General features: G+C 65.2%; 2 protein-coding genes across 3 annotated transcripts; both read right to left on the bottom strand.

The window, feature by feature from the left end:
* NHERF1 (NHERF family PDZ scaffold protein 1) lies at window positions 1-6,599 on the bottom strand. The gene is made up of 6 exons (XM_065735507.1): window positions 6,203-6,599; window positions 2,377-2,535; window positions 1,826-1,979; window positions 1,661-1,701; window positions 1,022-1,117; window positions 1-940 (listed from the first exon to the last, which is right to left on the bottom strand). The coding sequence occupies exons 1-6, from the start codon at window positions 6,572-6,574 to the stop codon at window positions 776-778; spliced, it is 987 nt and encodes a 328-aa protein (XP_065591579.1). The 5' UTR covers window positions 6,575-6,599; the 3' UTR covers window positions 1-775.
* A 1,560-nt stretch (window positions 6,600-8,159) lies between these two features.
* RAB37 (RAB37, member RAS oncogene family) lies at window positions 8,160-16,961 on the bottom strand. Of its 2 annotated transcripts, XM_065735558.1 has the most exons (11): window positions 16,886-16,961; window positions 13,521-13,631; window positions 11,872-12,057; window positions 11,209-11,319; window positions 10,138-10,179; window positions 9,972-10,038; window positions 9,838-9,890; window positions 9,655-9,720; window positions 8,988-9,044; window positions 8,660-8,736; window positions 8,160-8,592 (listed from the first exon to the last, which is right to left on the bottom strand). In XM_065735558.1, exons 1-11 carry the CDS (start codon window positions 16,943-16,945, stop codon window positions 8,487-8,489), a joined length of 936 nt encoding a protein of 311 aa, XP_065591630.1. In that variant the 5' UTR covers window positions 16,946-16,961; the 3' UTR covers window positions 8,160-8,486. The 2 variants fall into 2 exon arrangements, with proteins under 2 accessions (XP_065591630.1, XP_065591631.1); XM_065735559.1 differs by lacking the exon at window positions 11,209-11,319.
* Window positions 16,962-19,559: the final 2,598 nt, after the last annotated feature.

Raw genomic sequence — 19,559 nt, 5'->3', positions numbered from 1 at the left:
TGAAGTCAGGAAGATTTATTCCAGTAAACAGAATTTCTCTTCAGTTTGACAGTACAACACCTGATTGCAAAACACAGAAACAAAACATCCACAGGAAGAATTTCCACGAAATACATTAAAAAAAAAATAAACCGTGTGATTGGAAAACCTCTCATTCTGGAGAAAGAAGACAGAGTCCACTGAGAACCCTCGAAACTAAGCAGTGTAGGATGCAAACCCTGATCGGCTCTGTCTCCAGGAGTAAGCAGCAGCACAGGGGGTGATTATTGCTTGCTGTGCTGGCTCCAGATGCCTCTCCTCTCCCAAAAGCAGCCCGGGGCAGGGGCTGTGGGATGCCCAAGTCCCTCCACAGCAGTTCTGGGAGCCCAGGAGTGAAGAGATGGGGTCATCATGGACGGACACTGCCAGGCCAAGAGTGCCAACCCCAGGAGGAACTGCTGTGGTGCAGGGCTCGGTAAAGTCACCATGAGCCTCAAGAAAGGGAAAACATCTGGGGGGCTGAAACAAAGATGGGTTTTGGGATGGGAGAAGGAGAGCAGGCAGAGGGGATGAGAAGCATTGGGCATCACACCCGGCCACTCCGAGTCACCGGTCCTCCCCAAACCTCTGCACCTAGCCGGGTACACAAAGCTTCCCAGTGGGGCTGGAGGAGCGCCCGGGGCACCGTCACCCTCTGCCCTCCTCAGCAGGGATGCTCACCGACCCTGAGCCCCATCCTCCACGTCAGGGTGGGGGGAACGAAGGGGATGGGGGGAGCCGGTGCCCCCGCCCGGTTTCACAGGTTGCTGAACAGTTCGTTTTTCTTGCTCCAGTCCATCTGTGGAGCACGCTTGCTGGTGCGCTTCTGGTGCGCCCGCTCCTTGGCCACGGCCAGCGGGATGTCGAGGTCCAGCAGGGAGCTGGGCACTGAGCTGTGCTTGTCCCCTTCCTGCGTACCAGGCTGCGGATAGAGAGGAGCTCAGCCTCCACGTGGGGGCTTTGCCCATGCCCCCCTTCCCTGCCCCGTTACCCCCAGCCCTACCTCACTGTGGGTCTCGCTGCCTTCGGGGGACGCGGCCATCGCGGGGCTGGGGGGGCTCTCCGACACAGAGTTCAACCGTGGCTCTCTGCTGTTCTCCTGGGGGGAGCAGAGCAGGAGGGGGGGAAGGGGGGGGCTGAGGTTTGAGAGCCATCCCCGGGGCTGCTGCCATTGCTCCTGGGGGTGGAGAGGAGCAGGCAGCCACCAAATCCTTCCTCCCTGCACATAATCCGCTGAGAGCTCCACGCTAATAAACACCTCCTGCACTGCCATGCAGAGCTGGGAGGATTAAAGCTGAATCCCAGCTGCAGCAGCAGGAGGAGGCTGTGGGACAGGACAATGCTTCCCTGCAGCATGACGGCTCCTTCATGGCCACACAGCACCGTGAGGACAGAGGGGAGGCATCACAGCTACCACTGTGACACTCAGCCCCAGCAGCAATCCCCTTCCTGGGGGGCCAGCACCTCCCACTCCCCTTCCCAGTGGGGCCCACTGTGGTATGACGGCGTGGGAGCCTCATCCAGGCAGCCCATGGGTCACCCAACCAACGGCTGAAGGACAGAGGGGCACCTGAACCTGTGGGCTCCACGGCCACTGACCAGCACAGGTGGGATTTAGAAAGGACAAAAAGGAATTTCTCACCTTCTCCATATCCCCATTGGCCATGGGTTCTGGCAGGGGACCTGAGGAGAGGACGTGGTGTCAGGTGGGACAGGCTCACACCAGGGCTGTGAGCATCAGTGCCCGCGGGCACAACAGCTCCAGGGCAGCCAGCGAGGACCCCCACCCGGGGCGGCCCGGACCCACCTGCCAGGTGCTCCTCCGAGGGCACCACTCTGCACTTCTTGAAGAACTCATCGGCCAGGACGCCCACCACCAGCAGCTTGGTCTCATCACCGCCCGCCTTGATGGCGGCCACCACGTCCGCATGCTGCTTCCCCTCCACGGATGTCCCGTTCACCTGCGGCCATCACCGTGACGAGGGACACTGCTCAGCCCCGTGGCGGCCACAGCCCCCCGTGGATTAGCAGCAAAACCTCATTAAAAGCAGATTTTCTCAGAGCGATTAGCACAGGGCTGCTCGGGGAGCGGGGCAGTGCCAGGAGATGGATGGCACAGCGGCCGTCCCCACTGCCGCCACCCCCCCCACATCGGGGCCCTCCACCCCGGGACAGCGGTGCTCCATGGGGCGACAGGCTGACGTGCACATGGGCGGGATGGGGCTCAGCCCGGCTGCACCCAGGGGCGGGAACGGCTCTGCTCTGAGTCACCGCCGGCACACAGGGCAGGGGATGCCCACCCCCCACGTCTCAGGGACACACCACACCCACCCTGCTCCCCCCGACCCCGTCACGCACCTCAACGATGCGGTCCTGGGCTCGCAGCCCCGCAGCCTCGGCCGGTGAGTCGGGGTCCACGGCGCGCACGTACTGCCCCGGGCGGTTCTTGTCACTGTGCAGGTTGAAGCCGTACCCGTTGGGGCCCTTCTTGATGTGGCACAGCCGGGGACGCAGCTCCTGCGAGGGGACAGCTGTGAGGTGGCCGCTGTCAGCCCCCCCCCACGGCACAGCACCGCGGACCCACACAACCCACACCCACGGGCACCTCCAGCCGGGCACGGAGACCAGAACAGCCTGCGAGCCCTGGCCCTGGATAATTAGGGGCAGGGCATGGTAATTGCAGCATTCCATTAAGGAAACCTGTCATTATGCGTGCCCTCAGACCGGGCTCTCCTTTTTGGGATCAAGATCGCTCAGTGAAGGTGAAGGAAACAGCCCAGGTAGGGGACGAGCAGCCGCCTCCACCCCACGCGGGAGCCCCAGCACTCACGGCTCCGCCCCCCACATCAGCCCTGCATGGGGACGGCACCGCACGGACCTCTAATCATCAGCCCAACCCCTCCCCCTCCCCACCACCCCCAGAGCCACATCGGCGCGGTGCTGAGCACTGCTGCTCACTGGGAGGAGGGAGCTGAGCCCCGGGCACTGCGAGGCCACCACCTCTCATCCCATTGAGACAACACAGTGACGCCCATCAGCTCCTGAAAACCGGTAAGGGTCTCCCAATGGCCAAACCACACTGGAGTTCCTAAAATATCCCTCAGCAAAGGGTTTTATCACTTTCTCCTCTCATTATCTGTCTACTTTGGTACCCAAGCCATCCCCATGGACGGGCAGGGATTCCCCTCATGCAGGTGCTCTGCACTGCTCGTAACCCTCAGCTCATCCACATCACACCACGAAACCTCCTCGGGCAGCACGGATCCGTGGGGCTGGCACCAAGGACAGATGTGGGGCGCTGCCGCAGGTGACACATTGGCAGCAGCCGCCCATGTGACAGCCCCACAGCCGCTATCAGCACCGCCCCTCTTGCACAACAGCGGGGTCAAGGCTCACCGGGTTCACACTGCTCACCAACGCCCAGCGGGGACCAAAGGTGACAGCAGGACACGGCAGTGCCAGCCGTGCCCCTGTGCTGCCCGTGCATCCCCTGCACTCCGCGTGGGACGTGAGAGGGGACTGCCAAGCGTCAGCGTGGCTGCTGCCGTGGTCCAGGCGGTTGGTGGCGTGCTTGATCCCAAAGCCGAGCCCAAAAAGCAGAGCTGGCAGAGCCCGGGGGAGCGGCTCAGCGCGATCCTGCTTTGGCCCGACCCCACGAAGAGGCTCCAGGATTCGCTCCAGCGCCGCAGGTCGCTCCATGCCGATGGTTCGGGACAAAGCCAGGAGCACCCCATGAGCTGGCAGCGCTCCCGGGGCAGCAAAGCTGCAGCACATCACGGCACACAGAGCAGAGCACACAGCCCCTGGTGCCAGGGGGACCCCCACCTTCACGGGACGGGCACGCACTGCCCTGGGCCGGAGGTTCTGGGGGATTCCTCCCAGCTCTCAGAGAGAGGAGCAGCTCCCGCAGCCCCGTGAGCAGCAGTGAGCTGCGGGCCCTGAGCCGCCGCCTCCCGGGCACCGCTCAGAGAGCACGGGCTGCGAGGACAGCCGGGCCAGCTAATTCACACGGGTCCTGAAGCCTGGCACTTGTGCCGGGGCCCCATACAAAGGGGATGCAAAGCAGCCTCGTGCAGCATCCCCGTCACGTAGCGCCGGGCTGGAGCTGCTTTTCATGCAGCCCGCTCCTGCTCCCGAGCACAGTTGGCTCGAGAAGAAATTGAATTGGTTTCCCAGTTGAACTCTCCCTGCACAACGCACTCAACCGCTCCCACGACACCACAAGCTGCACCCGGGGGGCTCAGGTGGGCTTTGCGGGGGGGGGCAAGCACTGCACTCAGCATCTGAGCACTGCAGGTGCAGCAGGAGCAGTGCGCGGCCCCACGCAGCTGCACGGAGCTGTCTCAAGGCACTCCCACGCAGCTGAAACCTCCGGAAACACAGTGTGGGGCGGGGGGGTGAGGGGGGGACACGACAGGCTGCCACCGCCCACAGCCAAACGCTGGGGACAGTCCCACGCGGTGCAGCCCCAGCAGCAGGGCTCGAGCTGTGTTCACCTGTACCACTGCCAGGACTCTAAAGCCGTGCTTGCTGTGGGGTGGGCGCACTCGTGGGTGCCTCAAAGCCCCCCACGTCTCACTGGGGCGGCACTGGTATCCCGGCTGAGATGTTAAAGCCCGGAGCAGAGCGGCTCAGCAGGAAGCCTGACAGCGGCTGCTGGCAGCGGGAGCCACAGCCCGCATGCAAATAAAGGCGAGCCCTGCCCCGCAAAGCAAACAGGACTCTGACACACGCACACCTCCCGCTGCCGCCCGCAGCGACCCTGGGAGAGCCCCACAAAGAGGGGAAAGGGCACAGCTCGGGGGCACGGCCCCCTCTGCTCCGGGGCACCGATCCCAGCGCGGCCGCTCCGCCGCTCCCACGGGGAAGCAGCCCCACGGCACGCGGACACCCGCTGAGCACAGCCGGGCTGCGGAGCGCCGCTGTCACCCGATGTCACCAACTTCCCGCTCCCGTGCCGAGAGAAACTGAGAACGGTAACCGCCCGGTAACGGCCCCACGCGGCACGGAGCCGCGCACCGAGGCACGCAGCCCCGCCCGCGGGGAAACCCGCTGCCCCCCAACCGCAGCAGCCGCGGCCCCACGAGCGTTCCCAGCTCGCGGAGCGATCTGCGGGCACAGCACAGGAGGACTCGGGGTCCCGGGGGGACTCTGCCACTGTGACGCGTGGAGGATGCTGCGGGAGCGCGGTCTGCTTGTTCCCACGCAGCGTGTCCAGCCCTGTGACCCCAAGTGGGGCGACGAGCAACTCCGTGGTGACCACGGTCCACCAGCAGGCCACGGGAGCGACACTTTAGCCAGGGGACGAGTCCCACAGCAGGGGAAGAGCCAGCGCTGGGGGCGGGGTGGGGGTAAAACAGCCGATCCCAGCAACAGCTCGCCCCGCAGGACAGCCAAAGTCCATCCGGACCTCAGCACCAACCCCGCACCAACGCGGCCGTGGGGGCACCACGAGTGGGTTCCAGGAGCACAGCTCTGTGTCACTGCCCCCAGGAAGCGCCTCGGCCACAACAACAAACACTGCTCTCACCGAGCAAACAAAAAGCGGCATTATCTGCGGCAGCCCCGAGCGTCTCTTAGAAACCGCCGCGGGCAGGAAAGGTCAACTGGGGCTCCACTCCTCGCCCCTCCGCACCGCTCTGTTTGTGCAACCGCTGACTCCTACGTGCCGCACTGCTCGAGGCCGACGCTCCGGAACCGCGGCTGTCCACGGCTCCGAGCTGCCCCGTCCCCGCGGAGCAGCTGAGCCCGGGCAGCTCAGGACACGAGTGGCTTCCGCAGCACAGCTCCTCCCCCTCACCAAACGCTCTCTGCATTTCGGAGGCGGTTGACGCCTCGGGGCAGCCCGGCTCTCCGGAGGTGAAGACGCAGCAGTGCCACTCCACAGCAAACGCCGCAGACAGCAGCGAAACCGAACCGCGCTCCCAACGCGCAGATGATGACACGGGGGGGCGGACCACGCAGTCCCCCGTGCCCGCGCGTCGCCAACAGCCTCCCCCCTCCCCTCCCCCCCCCCTCCGCTGCACGCTTGACCCCGTTTTGCTCCTCCTGTAGCGCAAGGATGGAGCGGGAAGGGCACGACCCGAAGTACGACCGGAACAGCGGGGAAAGCATCGGGAGCGCCGTCCCGGGGCCGCCCGGCCCTACAGGACGACAAAGGCCGCCGGTACCGCCCCGCACTCACCCGCTCCCCGGGGCCGTCCCGCTCCTCCGCCGGGGGCTCCCGCTGTTCGCCGCCGTCGGGGTCCCCGTGGCCGTCGGGCGGCCGCTCCTCGGGCTGGGGCTGCACCACGAGCAGACGCACGGTCCCGGCGGCCGCGCGGATCCGCTCCACCACCTGCTGGTGGCTCTCCCGCTCCACGTTCGTTCCGTCCACCTCCAGCAGCCGATCCCCGGCACGCAGCCCCGAGCGCTCGGCCGGCGAGCCCGCCTCCACCAGCCGGATGAACTGGCCCGGCTTGCCCTTCTCGCCGTGCAGGTGGAAGCCGTACCCGTCCGGGCCCTTCTCCAGGCAGCACAGCCGCGGCGCGGCGGAGCCCGGCGGAGCGCTGCTCATGGCGACCGCGACCCCGAACCCGCGCCCCTCGCGTCTGTGCCTGCCCGCGCCCGGCGGCGGCATTTAAAGCGCGGGGCGGGGCCACGCGGAGCGCCCGCCAATTAGAGAGGGAGGGGGGCGGGACCTCTGCCGAATAGGGAACGCGAGTGGGCGGGGTCACACAAACAACTGCGCGGTTATGCAAAGTAAGCGATGGGCGGAGTTATGGAAATGAGGCCCCGGGGGTGCGGGCGCTGCGAGGGGCGGAGGTCCCCCCCGGTCCTCCCCGGACCCCCACTCCCCCCCCATCCCCCCCACTCCCGGCGGGCACAGCCCCGCGGAGCCCCTCCCGGAGGGTCGGGAAAGCGGCGCGAGGAGCGGAGCCGGGGGTGGGGGGGGCTCAGCCGCTCCATTGAGCATTACTCCGCTGCCGCTCAGCCCTGAGAAACGCAGCCGGGAGGAATCCCACGGCGGCAGCACTCCTGCGGAGGGAAAACCGGGGCGAGAGTGTGGCATCCCGCAGCCGCCAGCGCGGCACTGCCCCTGGGCTGCGGGCAGCCGAGTCCCCCCGGTGCTTTGTGCTCGGGGGGCGGGGGGGGGGTGCGCTATTGGGGAACGTTCCTCTCATTCAGGAAACAAACCCCGGCCCCGATAGCGGCGTTTGCAGCGTGGGACTGCGATAAGGGATGACCGCAGCAGAAAAGGAAACAGACAGCGCTGCTTTTGTGTCCCCTTCGGACCCCATCCGCGTCCCTCCAGGGCCCTCCGCAGCTCCGGCAGCGCCGGACGGCCGTCCCGGGGTGGGGAGCAGCGGAGATCCGACGGCTGCTCGTGCCGAAGATCTCCGGCATTTTTTGCAGACATCAGCCAAGAGTCAGCAGCAATGCCATTGGTGGGAAGACAGAGTTATTTGGGGAATGCTGGACTCCGCACCATGAGAACAGCAGGGGAGGAGGTTGGTTTTAATTTAACAGGCCGTGTTTATTCTTCCCCTCTCACCTTTGGACTGTCTGAAATGTGCAGCCCAAGCGCTGCGAGGAGGAGGGGGCCGTGGGCTCTTCCCCCGCTGCCCCACGTGGCGCTCCCCGCCGTGCTGCGCTGCCTCCCACGTGGAGGGCCCGGGGCAGGGATTTCTCACGCAGAGTAAAGCCAGGCAGATGCAAAGCCTTGAAAATATCCAGCTTTAATCTGTACACTGCCAAAGAGAGACCCGAGGGGAGTGCAGGGGCTCGGGGGCTCGGGGCAGGGAGCTGTGGGAGTGGATGTGCCCAACTGACCCCGAGTGCATCAGAGCTGTGCCCTCTGCAGCCGCCTTTGGCACCCAAACGTTCCCTGTCCCGTGCAGCACAGTGCCCGGGGCCACCGCAGCCCCATCCACCGCTGCGTGATGGGTTTGTGCGGAAGGGCTGGGAAGGGGAGTCAATAATGATAGAAAAGCTTCCAATTATTGAAGCTGCAGGAGGGGGAAATAAAGCTTTTCCAGACTGCTGTGTGTACTGGAACTGTCCCCAGCGGTCACCGGGTGCTCCGGGGGTGTCTGTGTGCCTGGTGCCAGCTGCAGCGGGGGGGACAGGCGGGGACACACTGCACGTGGTGCTGAGGGGCACTGCTCAGGGCAGCGGGGCCGGACCGGGGCTGTGCAGGAGGAGGAGTGCAGCACCGAGTGCACGGCAGGGGAGGAGCCAGGCTGCATCCCGCATCCCGCGTCCCGCGTCCTGCTCGGGCAGCAGTGGCACCGCTGTGACCGTCGGGCTGGGCTGGTGCCGACAGCACGGTTGGAGACCCTGGCACGGCCCCACAGGGCAGTGGGATCTGGCCCCGCTCAGAGCCCTGCAGGAACAGGGCCGTGACCCTCTGCTCCACCACGGGCAGGATTCGGCCCTGCTCCTCCCAGCCCACCGTGCCCGGGGCAGCCACTCTGTGCCCATCGCCTTCAGATGAAGGCACAGCAGCCAGATCTCTTCTGCTGTGCCTCGATGTAGTCGTGGATCTGGAAGCGGGGCTCATCCGGCAGCTGCACCGCTCTCTGCTTCAGCTCCCTGGGGACAGTGGGGATGTGTCACTCTGTGGGGACACCCTCTGCTCTGCGTCCCACCCAGCACTCACCGGGCAATGGCCAGGAATGCCAGCTCCACGTTCATGCCGGTCTTGGCGCTCGTCTCCATGAAGGGCACGCCGTACTCCTGTGGGGCAGCACGGGACCGTTAGGAGCCGGCCCCAAAACACCGCTCCGAACTGCGCCCTTCGGCTGCATGAGGTCTGGGGACAAATCCCATCCCCTCCCTGCCCTGCCCCAGTGTTGTGCTGCCCGTGCCACAGGAGCATGGAGCACGGGGGTGGCACAGCCGTGAGGTCCCCAAGCTGTGTGCCAGTCTGTGGGGCACCGTGGGGTGCAGCGGGGCACGCGGCCGGATCAGGTTCAGGCACAGCTCACCCTGGCCAGAGAGGCTCCATCCTCTGTCCTCACCATCCTCTCACTGCTCACGTCGGCCTGCGAGAGAGGGACAGGGTCACCACTGTGCCTGGTCCAGCACAGGAGTGTGGGGGCTTCCAGGATCTCCAGGAGCTGGCTTCAGGGAGCCAGGAACACGCAGTGCCCACAGAATAACGCAGAGCTCACTGAGCGTCTGACACCTGGTGCAATCTGGGATGGGCAGCATGCAGTACCCAGGGCATCAGGGACCCACGGGGACGTCTGGTGCCCGGCACCATTCTGAATTCCAGAAGCAGCCCATACCCGGGGGAAAACCCAGCTCCCAGTTGGGCACTGGGTACATGGCAGCATTGGGAACCCCGGAGGACAATATGAGACACGGCTGGGCATCTGAGATCTGAGGACGTGCCTCCACGGACAGCCCGTACGGCAGCATCCCGGACTGGGAGCATCCACCCTGGGCGAATCCCACGCCCGGCGCTCAGCCCCATGCTGCCCTCCTCTGGCTGCCGGGAACGCGGCCTCCCTCGGCCCCCCCAGGCTCTTTGGTGTCAGCTCCGCGCCTGGGAAAGCCCTGCAGGGAACCCCAGAGCCCCGTCCGGCCGTGGGGACAGCACGGCAGGGAAGGGACGGCGCGGGGTGAGGCAGGACCTGGCCACTCATGCACCTTATTGCCCAGCAGCATGATGACCACGTCCTTCTGGGCGTACTCGTGGATCTCTGTCAGCCAGGCCTGTGGGGACAGCAGGAACTGTGTTGACGTGGCACCCTCACCCCGCACAGCCCAGATGTCCCCAGCCCCGGGGACAGACGCTCCCGGGGACCCCTGGCAGGCGGTGGGGACACTCACGCGGATGTTGTCGAAGGACATTTTGCTGGTGATGTCGTAGAGCAGGAGAAGGGCTGGAAGGGAAGGGGCGGAGGGCATGGATGCCGCAGGGCGGCACGTGTATGGGGCTCAGCCCCCGCCGGCCCCACACCCACCTTGGGCATCCCTGTAGTAGGCGTGGGTCACGCTGCGGAACCGCTCCTGTCCTGCCGTGTCCCAGATCTGCCGGGAGACGGCCCCGGTGAGAGCGGGAGGGGACGTCCCACGGCTCAGCGTGGGGTTGCGCGGGCGGTGCGGGTGGGAATTGCTCCCAAAACTCACCTGCAGCTTCACCTTCACCCCGTCCACAGCCACCACCTTGTTCTGCGGGAGAGAAGGACAGGAGCCCGTCAGCGCGAGGCGCATCCCGCAGCTGGAGCTGCCCGGTGGCTCTGCGTGCCCTGCTCGGGGCACGGAGCCGAGGTCTCGCTCATCTGCCAGCGGCCACGTCCCAGCACTCCCTGCTCCGCCTCTGGGCCAGTGATGGTGCAGCAGACGCCGGGGACGCCGACCCTCCCGCAGCACCAGCCCCTCCTGGCTGCGGGAAGCCCCGCAGGGCCGGGCAGGCGGGGGGGTCCGCATACAGATCCGTGTTTATTTATACGTCTGCGCGCTCTTACGGTGATTGCCCCACGTGGAGCTGTGCTCAGGAAACGCTGCGCCCCTGGGGCTGCCCCCGCCCCAAACCCCGACCCCACCGCCCCAGCGCCGGGGTGAGAGCCGGGCAGCGGGGGGGGAAAGGCTCTGGAGGTGAAGCAATTGCTGCTGTGAGTGCAGAAGCGCGGGGGCTCCCCTCTAGAGGCCGGAGGAACGGAAAAGGCAGATCTCCTAAAGGGAATTTTCAGCACCATTAAAGAACGGCGCTTCGAGGTTTAAAGACGCACACAAACAATTCGGTTTGCCCGGAATTGTTGGAAGTGGAAATTCAGGCGAGAAGGAGATGACAACACTTGAGAGATAGCTCAGAAAACGGGATGAAAGAAATCCAAAAGCGCCTTGGGAGGCTGGAAGCTGCCGCCGGGCAGCAGATCCTTCGGGAATGCATGGGGAGGACGCGCTGCGAGGCGGCCCCAAAACCACCCCCAGCGTCACGGCGTGGCGTGGGGACTGCCCCCCCCTTCCCCCCCAACGGCTCTGAGCCCGCGTGGTGCCAACGGCTCTTCCTTCCTGCAGAGCTGTTAAACTGCAGCGCCGCAGGGACGGCTCAGCTGAAGTCAGCAAAGCGAAAGGGGGTGGGGATGGAGGCGGGGGGGGTCCGATGGCCTCAGCAAACGGGATCTGCCGAGAACAACTCCTCCGCGGGAAATTCTGACACGCTCATCCAGAATGTGGGGCAGGCTGCCGTGCTCTCACCCGGAAATCTATGCCCACGGTGGCAATGAACGTCCCGGACACAAAGGCTCCGTCTCTGAACTGGAGCAGGAAACAGGTTTTCCCCACGCCCGAATCTCCGAGCAACATCACCTGCAAGACGGGCGCGGGGAGAGGCGTCAACGGGGCGGCCCCACTCCCCCGTCCCTGCGTCCCTCCGTCCCAGGGCACGTCCTTCCGTGGGGGACCCAGCGGTGCAGCCCCACAGCGCATCCCGAGGGGGCGGGGAAGGGGTCCGGTGTGGGCGCAGCACTGAGCGGCGCCTCCAGCCTTGAGATGACCGTGGGTATAGGGCTGCGTGGGGCAGCCCAGGAGCTGCTGCGTTTCTTGGGCAAGCCTTGCTGGATTCCCAGGGCCCTGCCTGTCACAGACACCAAAGCAAACAGGGAGCCTTGTCCCCTCCTGCAAAGCAAACAGGCCCCAGCCGGGCACTGCCTCGCTCCGCTCCGGCACGGCTCCGATGCCGCTCTCCCCTCTGTGCTCATCCAGTGCAGCCCTTTCCCACACGGCAATGGGACCCTGCTCCTCTTGCAAAGGGAGTCCCCTCCACTCCTTCCCCCCCGTCCCTGCTCCTTCCCACTGCAGTGAGATGAAACAGACGGCCCCAGGTCCCACCCCAGCCTCCATCCCCTCATTGCCCCCCACCTTGCCAGACAGCTCATAGTCCTGCAGGGATGCCGGGGGGGTTCCGCTGCCCCCCGTCCCACTCATGGTGTGTCCGAGCAGAGCTGCGGAGTCCCGGTCCTCCCTCCTCCTCCTCCTCCTCCTCCTCCTCTTCCTCCTCCTCGGGCAATGCCTCCCGCCGGGCTGTGCCCCGGCCCTGTTACCGCCCTACACGGGATGAGGAAGAGGAGGTGCAGCCGGATCCCTGCCCCCAGAGCACACACGGGGAGAAGGGGCCGCTCACCCGCAGCTGAGCAGCCCCCGGCCCCACAGGGACGCTGCAGCATCAGTGGAGGCTGCGGCTTGCAGGGGACGGGCTCCCTCCGCTCACCCCGAAGCCCACCCCGAGGGTGGGGGCAGTCCAGCACCGCGGGCCGCCCCCCCCCCCTTAGCACCGAGGCGCAGAGGAAGCCAGCGGCGGCCGTTAGCAGGAAGCCACGGCTGCGGAGAGGTGCTGCGCCTGCGTCTCGCGCAGGATGGGTGCTGGGGACCTTCACGCAGCCCCCAGCGACCCCCACGGATCTTCGGGGCTTGGTTCACCGCACGCACAATCTGGGAAAAGCCCAAGAGTGGGGATGGACGAGGTCCAAGGCGATGGCTGGGAGCGGTGCATCGTCCCCCGCGAAGTTCCCTCTGAACCCACGCGTTCGGGGTGGGGGGCACGGCGGGCGCTCCCCATCGCGGAGCCCTCTGCCCCTCCGACCGATTTGCTCTGGGACCATCTCCACACCAATCCTGCCGACCCCACGCCGGCCCGATCCCAGCGCGAATCCATCAGCCCCACAGGGATCAGCCACCCCCGTGTGCGTGCCCACGGAGCCGCGTCCCCGCACCGCTCCCCCACGCGGGGGCGGGCACCGTGCGGGGGGTCCGATGGCGGAGATACGGCCCCAGCCGCACCGCAGCCAACTCTGCCCCTCGGGAAACGCCGAGAGATGGAACCTGTATTTCCAGTCCCGTAACTGCTCGGGCCGAGCGGGGGGGGCTATAGGCTCTGCACGCTGCGTGGAGCGGAGGCACGCGGAGCTGCCCCGCAATCAGAGGGTCCCGCACCGCACGGCCGCTGCTTCCCCCAAAGTGCGGGTGGGAGTGGGAGGGGGAACGGGACCGCGGGGGCTCTTCGGGCTCTGCCTCTGCGGAGCACCGCGTTCCTCCGGGGGCACCGGAGCGCCCCGAGGACGCGGCCCCACGTCTATCCCCGCTTCCCTGGCCCGAACAAGAGAGCAAATGCGCCTCGGCACAGCACCGCGTGGGGCTGCGCGCGAGGTCCTGCACTTGGCTCTCTGCTGCCCGGGACTGGGGACATGTGGCAGCCCCGCGGCGGCTCTGCAAATAGCTCTGGATGGCGGCTGATGGATGGCCATCTGCCCGAGCCACCCCGGGGCACGGCCGGCTGCTGCGGGACCACCGCGTGAGCGGCTGTCCGGGAGCAACGGCGCGGCACCACGGTGGGTTTCACAGCACGAAGCCCCCCTCCAGCCCCAGCAGCCCCCGGCACAGCTCTGGGCAGAGTGCAGCGGACTGAGCTGTGCTCGCAGCAGCGCAGCCCTCCCCGGGTCCCCACGCTCAGCACCGCTGACCCTGAAGGTGCGCAGCGTTACCCAGCACAGCACTCAGGGTTTGGTCCTCACCGTGAACCCGATGCCCACGGTGGCGGAGAAGGAGCCCGGAATGAACTTGCCCTGGTCAAACTGGACCAGCAGAGACGTCTTCCCCACGCCGCTGTCTCCAACCAGGATGGTCTGCAAGAGAGGGACAGCAGTGTCAGCGCGCTGGGACCGCGCAGCCCCGGGGCACAGCGCGTGGCCGAGGACCAAATGGGAAGGGGTTTCGGGGGCTGCAGCAGATGCGGGGCGGGGGGGGCAGCCCGGCCCCGGGAGCCGCGAGCACCCCACAGAGCAGCGGATTGTCCCCACGGGCGGATTGCTCGTCCCGCTGAGCACCGCCCTTCGCCGCCCCCTTCAGCCCCACCGCCCGCATGGGGAGGGACCCCCGACCCTCTGAGCGTCTGCAGAGCACGAACTCTGCCCGGGGCCGAGCTCAGGGCTCAGGGAGGAAAGCTCGGTCTGCACAGCCCTGCCGAGAAAGGAGGAATCCGGCGGAGCTGGGCCTGGTCCAGAACGGTTTAACAGAGAGAGCGTCTCCCCCGGCTGCTGCTCACAACAGCCGCTGTGTGGTAGAGAAGCACGGAGCCTTTCTGGGGCAGCGCTGCCCTCACGCTGCATTAACGCTGTGCGATGTGACAGGGACACGGGGCCCCTCTGCCCCCATCGACCTGCGGGACCCCGCAGCTCTCCTGCAAGGGGCAGGGCTGCCGTTCCCGGTCTGTGCAGGACGCAGAGCCGGGCAACGCCGTCGCCTCCAGAGCTGCTGCTCCTCATCCCAGGACATCCCCTGCTCCCTCCAGCACTGACCTTTCCCTTCAGTGCCTGCCCACATTCCGCCAAACCCGAGGACTGAGGGATTGCAGCAGTGTGAACACAAACACCCCCCCACCCTTCTCTGCCAGACCTGGGTGTTGCTGCAAAGCCATGCACACAAACGTTCCCATCCTTTCAGGAAACCAAAACACTTCAGACTATTTCCCAGGGACACGAGGAAAAATAAACACTGCTCGCAAACTTCTTGCTCAGACAGAAGTGGACTTGGCCCCATCCTTCGGGATGTGGGCGTCCCCATGGACGCAGCCATGCCTCCAGCATGCTCCAAATGCACCGTGCCTGGCAAACAGACAGACCCCACAGACCCCCCTCCATCCTGGCTCAGCCCCTCGTCCCTGCTCTGGATAACTGCTCAGAGGAGCAGCATCCCACCAGAGGGTCACCTCCCCCCCCCGGGGGTATTTCCCTGCCCACGTTGCCCCGGCTCTGCCCTGCAGCCCAGGCACATCCCCACGGGCAGAGCTGGATCCGACCTGGAGCAAACGCGTGGGAAAACATCTGGAGATTTCTCTGCCACGGGGAACCCAACAAAGCAGCGCTGCCTTTTTGGTGCTCTGCACCATTATCAGCGAAGCAGCAGTGGCCCAAGGTCCAGCAAAGCCAGCTGTGATCTGCAGCACCTCTTGGAAACAGCTGATGCAGAGAACAGCATTAACTATGGAGGGAAGGAAGCAAGCTGCAGTGAGCACCAGCAGACCCCTGAGCCCGGGATTCAGAGCGCCTGTACAGAAGGCAGGCTCCCTGTCCCCATAACTTAATGGGGATTTATAGTAGATTTATCGTAGAGGCAACTCAGGAATTGCTGCATGACTGAATCATTGGCCTAAATGTGCAGCAGCCCCTGCAGCAGGGAGCCTGGCTTGGGGGGGAACATCCCAGCGATGGCCTCAGGAGCAGCTCAGGGCTCTGTGGAGGCACAGCACAGCTGAAATCCCTTTGGTTACAAAATTAATGACAAAAAAGAAGAAAAACGTGACGGCAGCATGGATGTGGCCGACCAGCCATGGTCGGGAATGCCGAGGCACTGCAGAAAGAAGCCTCCCTGCTGCAAAGGGAGCTCCAACTGCAGCGATCGGGAGCCCAGCAGGATGTGACCCCAGCCCTGGTGAGAGAGTGCAGGGAGGGGACAGTGCTGCCCGTGGCTTGATGTGCTGCTGCCCTCCAAGTTGCCGAAACCCCGAACCCAAATGTTTGCTCCGGGGTCGGCAGTGTTGCTGCAGTCAGAACTGCTGCTGTGCACACACAGCTGCCTGCAGAGCTCTGCCAGGACCCACAGGGAGATGTTTCTGCCCACTCCATCTCAGAATTCTGGAGCAGCCCCGAACAAACCTCTGCTATCCGTGTTCTGACTTCATCCCAGTCTGTTTCCTCCCCAGACCTTGGTTCAGCCACCAACCAGAAATCAGTTGACCTTTGCTTCTGGGATGAGCTCTCCTGGGATTTCTCAGCACACTTGAAATGTGATTCCTCAATCGGAAACCGTATCTGTTGAGGCATTTGCTGCCTCACGTCCCTGGAGCAAGGGGAGACTTGCATCTATCTGCACGACCCAGCCAGCAGTGGCAGCAGAATACCAAGGGAAATGTCAGGCAGCGTGGGGCTGAATGTTATCTGCCCAGGCAGCTCCTCCACCTGGAAACTCATTTCCATCAGCGTTGAACCTTAACTGCCGCGTTTCCACACTGGAGAGGAGAGAGTTAAGAGCGTGCAAAGAATCGGAGCTTCCTAAGTCATCCCTGGAGGCATGTCCTACGTTCTCGGTGCAGAACAGGACTGAGAGCGGTAGTAATTGCTATTTTCCTGCTCATCAAGGGCTGGGCACGTTGCCCTGAGTAAAGTGGGATGTAAAACTGACAGATTTGAGACGCGAAATCGTCTGAGCTCCTCGCTTTGCCCCAGCTCCCTAGGAGTGCACAGTCACACTTGGGACTGCAGAGCAGCAGTGTGAGGACAGACAGACAGAGCTGCGTGGATCTGGCCGAGATCAGCGTCTCCTGGAGCTGCCGGGCAGCGTCAGTGCGGGGAGCGGGTGCCCTGCTCCAGCAAAGCCTTCAGCACCCCGAGGCACACCCGCGTTTTGCAGGGACGGCAGCACTCCGGTCATCCTACATGCAACGTGGAGTTACGAAACAATCCCGGGGACTCCGCAGAAAACAACGGCTTAAAGCGCGGAGGAGAGGGGCGGACGCGGGCGGAGCGGTGCCGCGCCCAGCTGCGGGAGCGCGGATGGCGGTGCGGGCTGTGCCGCGGGGATGGCCGCTCCCCAGCTCTGCCGATCGTTGCGCCTCGCGAGGGCTCTCCCGAGCCCTCCCCCCTCCCCACCGCCCCCCCCACGTCGGGACTGAGCCCCCCGACCTCCCCCTCCCCCCCCCCCCTCCCATCGGCGGCGCGAAGGATGGACCCCACGGGGGAAAGAGGAGCGAGGGGGAGAAGCGGGACAGAGTTTGCCGGAGAAGTTGAAGCGGTCACCCGGCAATTACTCTCACACCTCCCCAGCATCCCCTCCCCCCTCCCCCCTTCTTGGCGGCTCCCCGCACTCCGCGCACCCCCCCTACCTTGTGCAGCAGGGCCTCGTTGTAGCCAGCCCCCGCCGAGCCTGCGGCGCGGGCCTCCATGGCCGGGGTGCACGGGCCGCCTGCGGCCGCGGGGGGGTGGGGGGGGCCGGGGGGGCCGGGCCGGGATGAGCCGCACCCCGCAGCCCCGGCAGCACCGCGGACAGCGGCAGCACCGCCTCCAGCACCGCGGGCAGAGCACGGAGCCGCTCCGCACCGCTCCGCACCGCTCCGCACCGCGCGGCTCTCACTGCTCCGCGGTGCAGCCCGGGAAGGGCTGAGCTCAGCGTGGTCCCGTTCAGCACGGCTCGGCACGGCTAGGCTCGGCTCTGCTAGGCTCGGCTCGGCTCGGCTCGGCTCGGCTAGGCTAGGCTCGGCTCGGCTAGGCTAGGCTAGGCTAGGCTAGGATCGGCTCGGCTCGGCGCTGCCCGGTGCTCTCTCACCCTCGTTCCGGGAAACGCTGCCGTCCCTCCCCTCCTCCGCCGCGGGAGATGCCCACGGGCGCGGGCGGGGCCGGGCAGCCCCGGGCTGAGGTGCGTCCTGCTGCGGCTCCCACCCATCGCGGGGCTGAGTCTGCTGCGCCGGCTGAGCGCGCCTCATCCGCACTCGGTTATGGAGAGCCGAGCTGCACGGGGTCCTCTGCCGCCTCTCCACCAACCCGCGCCTCCGTCGGGCGCAGCGCAGCTGCAGGGTCACGGCGGTTGGTGCTGGGCAAACCGTTTCAGCTTCTTGGCAAATCCGGGGCTAATTGGTGCCACAATGTCCCAGCAGCTTCCCTTTGAAAGCACTGCATTCGGAGCAGAGCTGGGAGCTTGCTTGGAGCAAAAAGAAAAAGAAATAACCAACACCAAAGAGAACACAAAGCGTGTTCAGAATCAAGAGAAATCTGCACCCAAACCTGGAGGTTTATGATATGAATATCGAGATCCTCCAATTCACAGCTCTCATCTGACCAGCCTGGTGCTTTTGATTAGACTGGAAACAAACGAACCTCTGCCGGGAAACTTACTGAAGTTATCCCTCCTCGGTCCCTCCCTCCGGAGCAGCGGACGGCCCCAGGCCGGAGGAGCAGACCGTGTTTTCAAGAGCCACCTGCACCCCTTCGGTTGCTGGTTTGCTGCCTGTGCCTGACATTGCTAATTATATCCGCCCATTAATTCCTCTGACAGCAGAGATGGTTCTGCCAGGTCGAAGGATCAGTCTTGGCAACAACAGCTAGAGAAAGAGGCAAACCAACCTGATTGCTTTGAGAAGCAAACAGTGCTCCGGCAGCACGGGCTGGCACTGCTCTGAAGGCTTTATGCCACCTCGCGGCCCCGGGGACCTGACCCATCACGGAGCTCAACGGGAGCTCAGCTGCCCGACACCCGGAGCACCCTCTGTCCTTTACACAACAGGGACCTTTTGAATTTTACTGCAATAACAAGCCCATTTTCCAGCCTTTCTGGCTGAGGAGTCAGCCCAAGTCGCAGCCCATAGCAAGGCCTTCGCTGCTGTGCTGCCTGCAAGACTCTCTCTTTTGCTGGCTTTGCTGAATCAGCAGATCCGGGGATGATTCGGGTTTATGTTGGGTGTCGGAGGTGGCAGCAGAACAGAGGTGAGGCGGTGTGTGCTCACTCAGCAGGCGCTGAAGGAGCCACATTAGCGATTGTAATATTCGGCCTCATCTCCTCAGGACAATTCCACTAAAGTTTACAGAGCAGTACACGACGGCGCTGCCTGAAAAGTGCAGATTGTTTTCCAAAGGCACCAGATTAAACAAGAGAAGCAGTGGTTAGGGAATGGTGCTGAAGCGGAGGGCTCTGAGGGGGCCGAGCTGCCGTGGGGGGGCGTGCATGGGGGCTGGAAGCTGCTGGCTCAGGGCTGAGCCTCCCAGGAGCTGTCTGTGCATCAGCACATTCAGTTTCTGCCCATCCCAGCAGTGACTGCAGCCTTCTCGCTAAGGCCGCTTCCAGGGGCAGAACCCACCCCAAATCCCAGCGCTGCCTGGTGGCATGGCCCCCATCCCTGCGGGAGCGCCCATCGCCAGCAGCCGCCGCGCTCCGGCTGCAAACGCGGCCGGGATGGAAGGGCTGCTTCGTGCCCGTGCACCGCGGGGCTCTGAGCGGTGTTTGAGCAGCGCTGCCTCTCCCAGCCCTGCCCCGAGGGAGGGGCGGCCTCAGCGCGGGGCTCCCGCTCCCCTCTCTGACCGCTTCCTCCCCAGAAACCAAACCTGAAGCAGAGGAAGAAGGGGAAACGATCATTCTCATCTACCGAGGATAGCACGGATGTGCCTGGAAAACGGCTGCCACGATCTCGAGCAAAGCAGCTTTCCGGAGAAACGCTTCCGAGCGCTTCCAGCTCACTGAGCTGCCCTGGGAACTGTCCATCAGCGGATGCCCCGCAGGCATCGCCCCGCGCTGCGACCCTGGCACCGCCGCTGCCCTGAGCCGCGCGCACGGAGCGGGGCACGGCTGCTCGGCACTGCCTCTCCTGTGCGGTGCCCCCTGGCTCAGCTCGCACCTTGGTTCGGGTTTGGAAGAGCTCGGGCTCACCCCGCAGCTCTCGGCTGCAGTGTTTCAGCAGCTGTGGTGCGCGGCCAGCAGTGCCCTGCGGTGTCACGGCCGTTTGCGCTCCTGCTCGTGGTGGTGTTGGAGCTCGTGCCCGAGCTTCTCCTCCCCCTTCCAACTCAGGAACG

This window comes from Cyrtonyx montezumae, unplaced genomic scaffold, assembly GCF_038088225.1.
Source record: "Cyrtonyx montezumae isolate F1298 unplaced genomic scaffold, pur_monq_1.0 scaffold_19, whole genome shotgun sequence".
Classification (NCBI taxonomy): Eukaryota; Metazoa; Chordata; class Aves; order Galliformes; family Odontophoridae; genus Cyrtonyx; species Cyrtonyx montezumae.
The sequence above is the reverse complement of the archived record's forward strand: the minus strand, read 5'-3'. Positions and strand labels throughout refer to the sequence as shown.

What these genes read in the sequence shown, in the direction of transcription:
- NHERF1 (XM_065735507.1), bottom strand. Translation starts at nt 6,574, where the DNA reads ATGAGCAGCGCTCCGCCGGGCTCCGCCGCGCCGCGGCTGTGCTGCCTG. An exon ending in CCCAGGACCGCATCGTTGAG is followed by an intron (nt 1,980 to 2,376) that starts GTGCGTGACGGG and finishes TGATGGCCGCAG; the next exon opens with GTGAACGGGACATCCGTGGA. An exon ending in CCAATGGGGATATGGAGAAG is followed by an intron (nt 1,118 to 1,660) that starts GTGAGAAATTCC and finishes TGCTCCCCCCAG; the next exon opens with GAGAACAGCAGAGAGCCACG.
- RAB37 (XM_065735558.1), bottom strand. Translation starts at nt 16,945, where the DNA reads ATGGAGGCCCGCGCCGCAGGCTCGGCGGGGGCTGGCTACAACGAGGCC. An exon ending in TGTCCTTCGACAACATCCGC is followed by an intron (nt 9,721 to 9,837) that starts GTGAGTGTCCCC and finishes CTGTCCCCACAG; the next exon opens with GCCTGGCTGACAGAGATCCA. An exon ending in ATGGAGCCTCTCTGGCCAGG is followed by an intron (nt 8,737 to 8,987) that starts GTGAGCTGTGCC and finishes GCTGCCCCACAG; the next exon opens with GAGTACGGCGTGCCCTTCAT.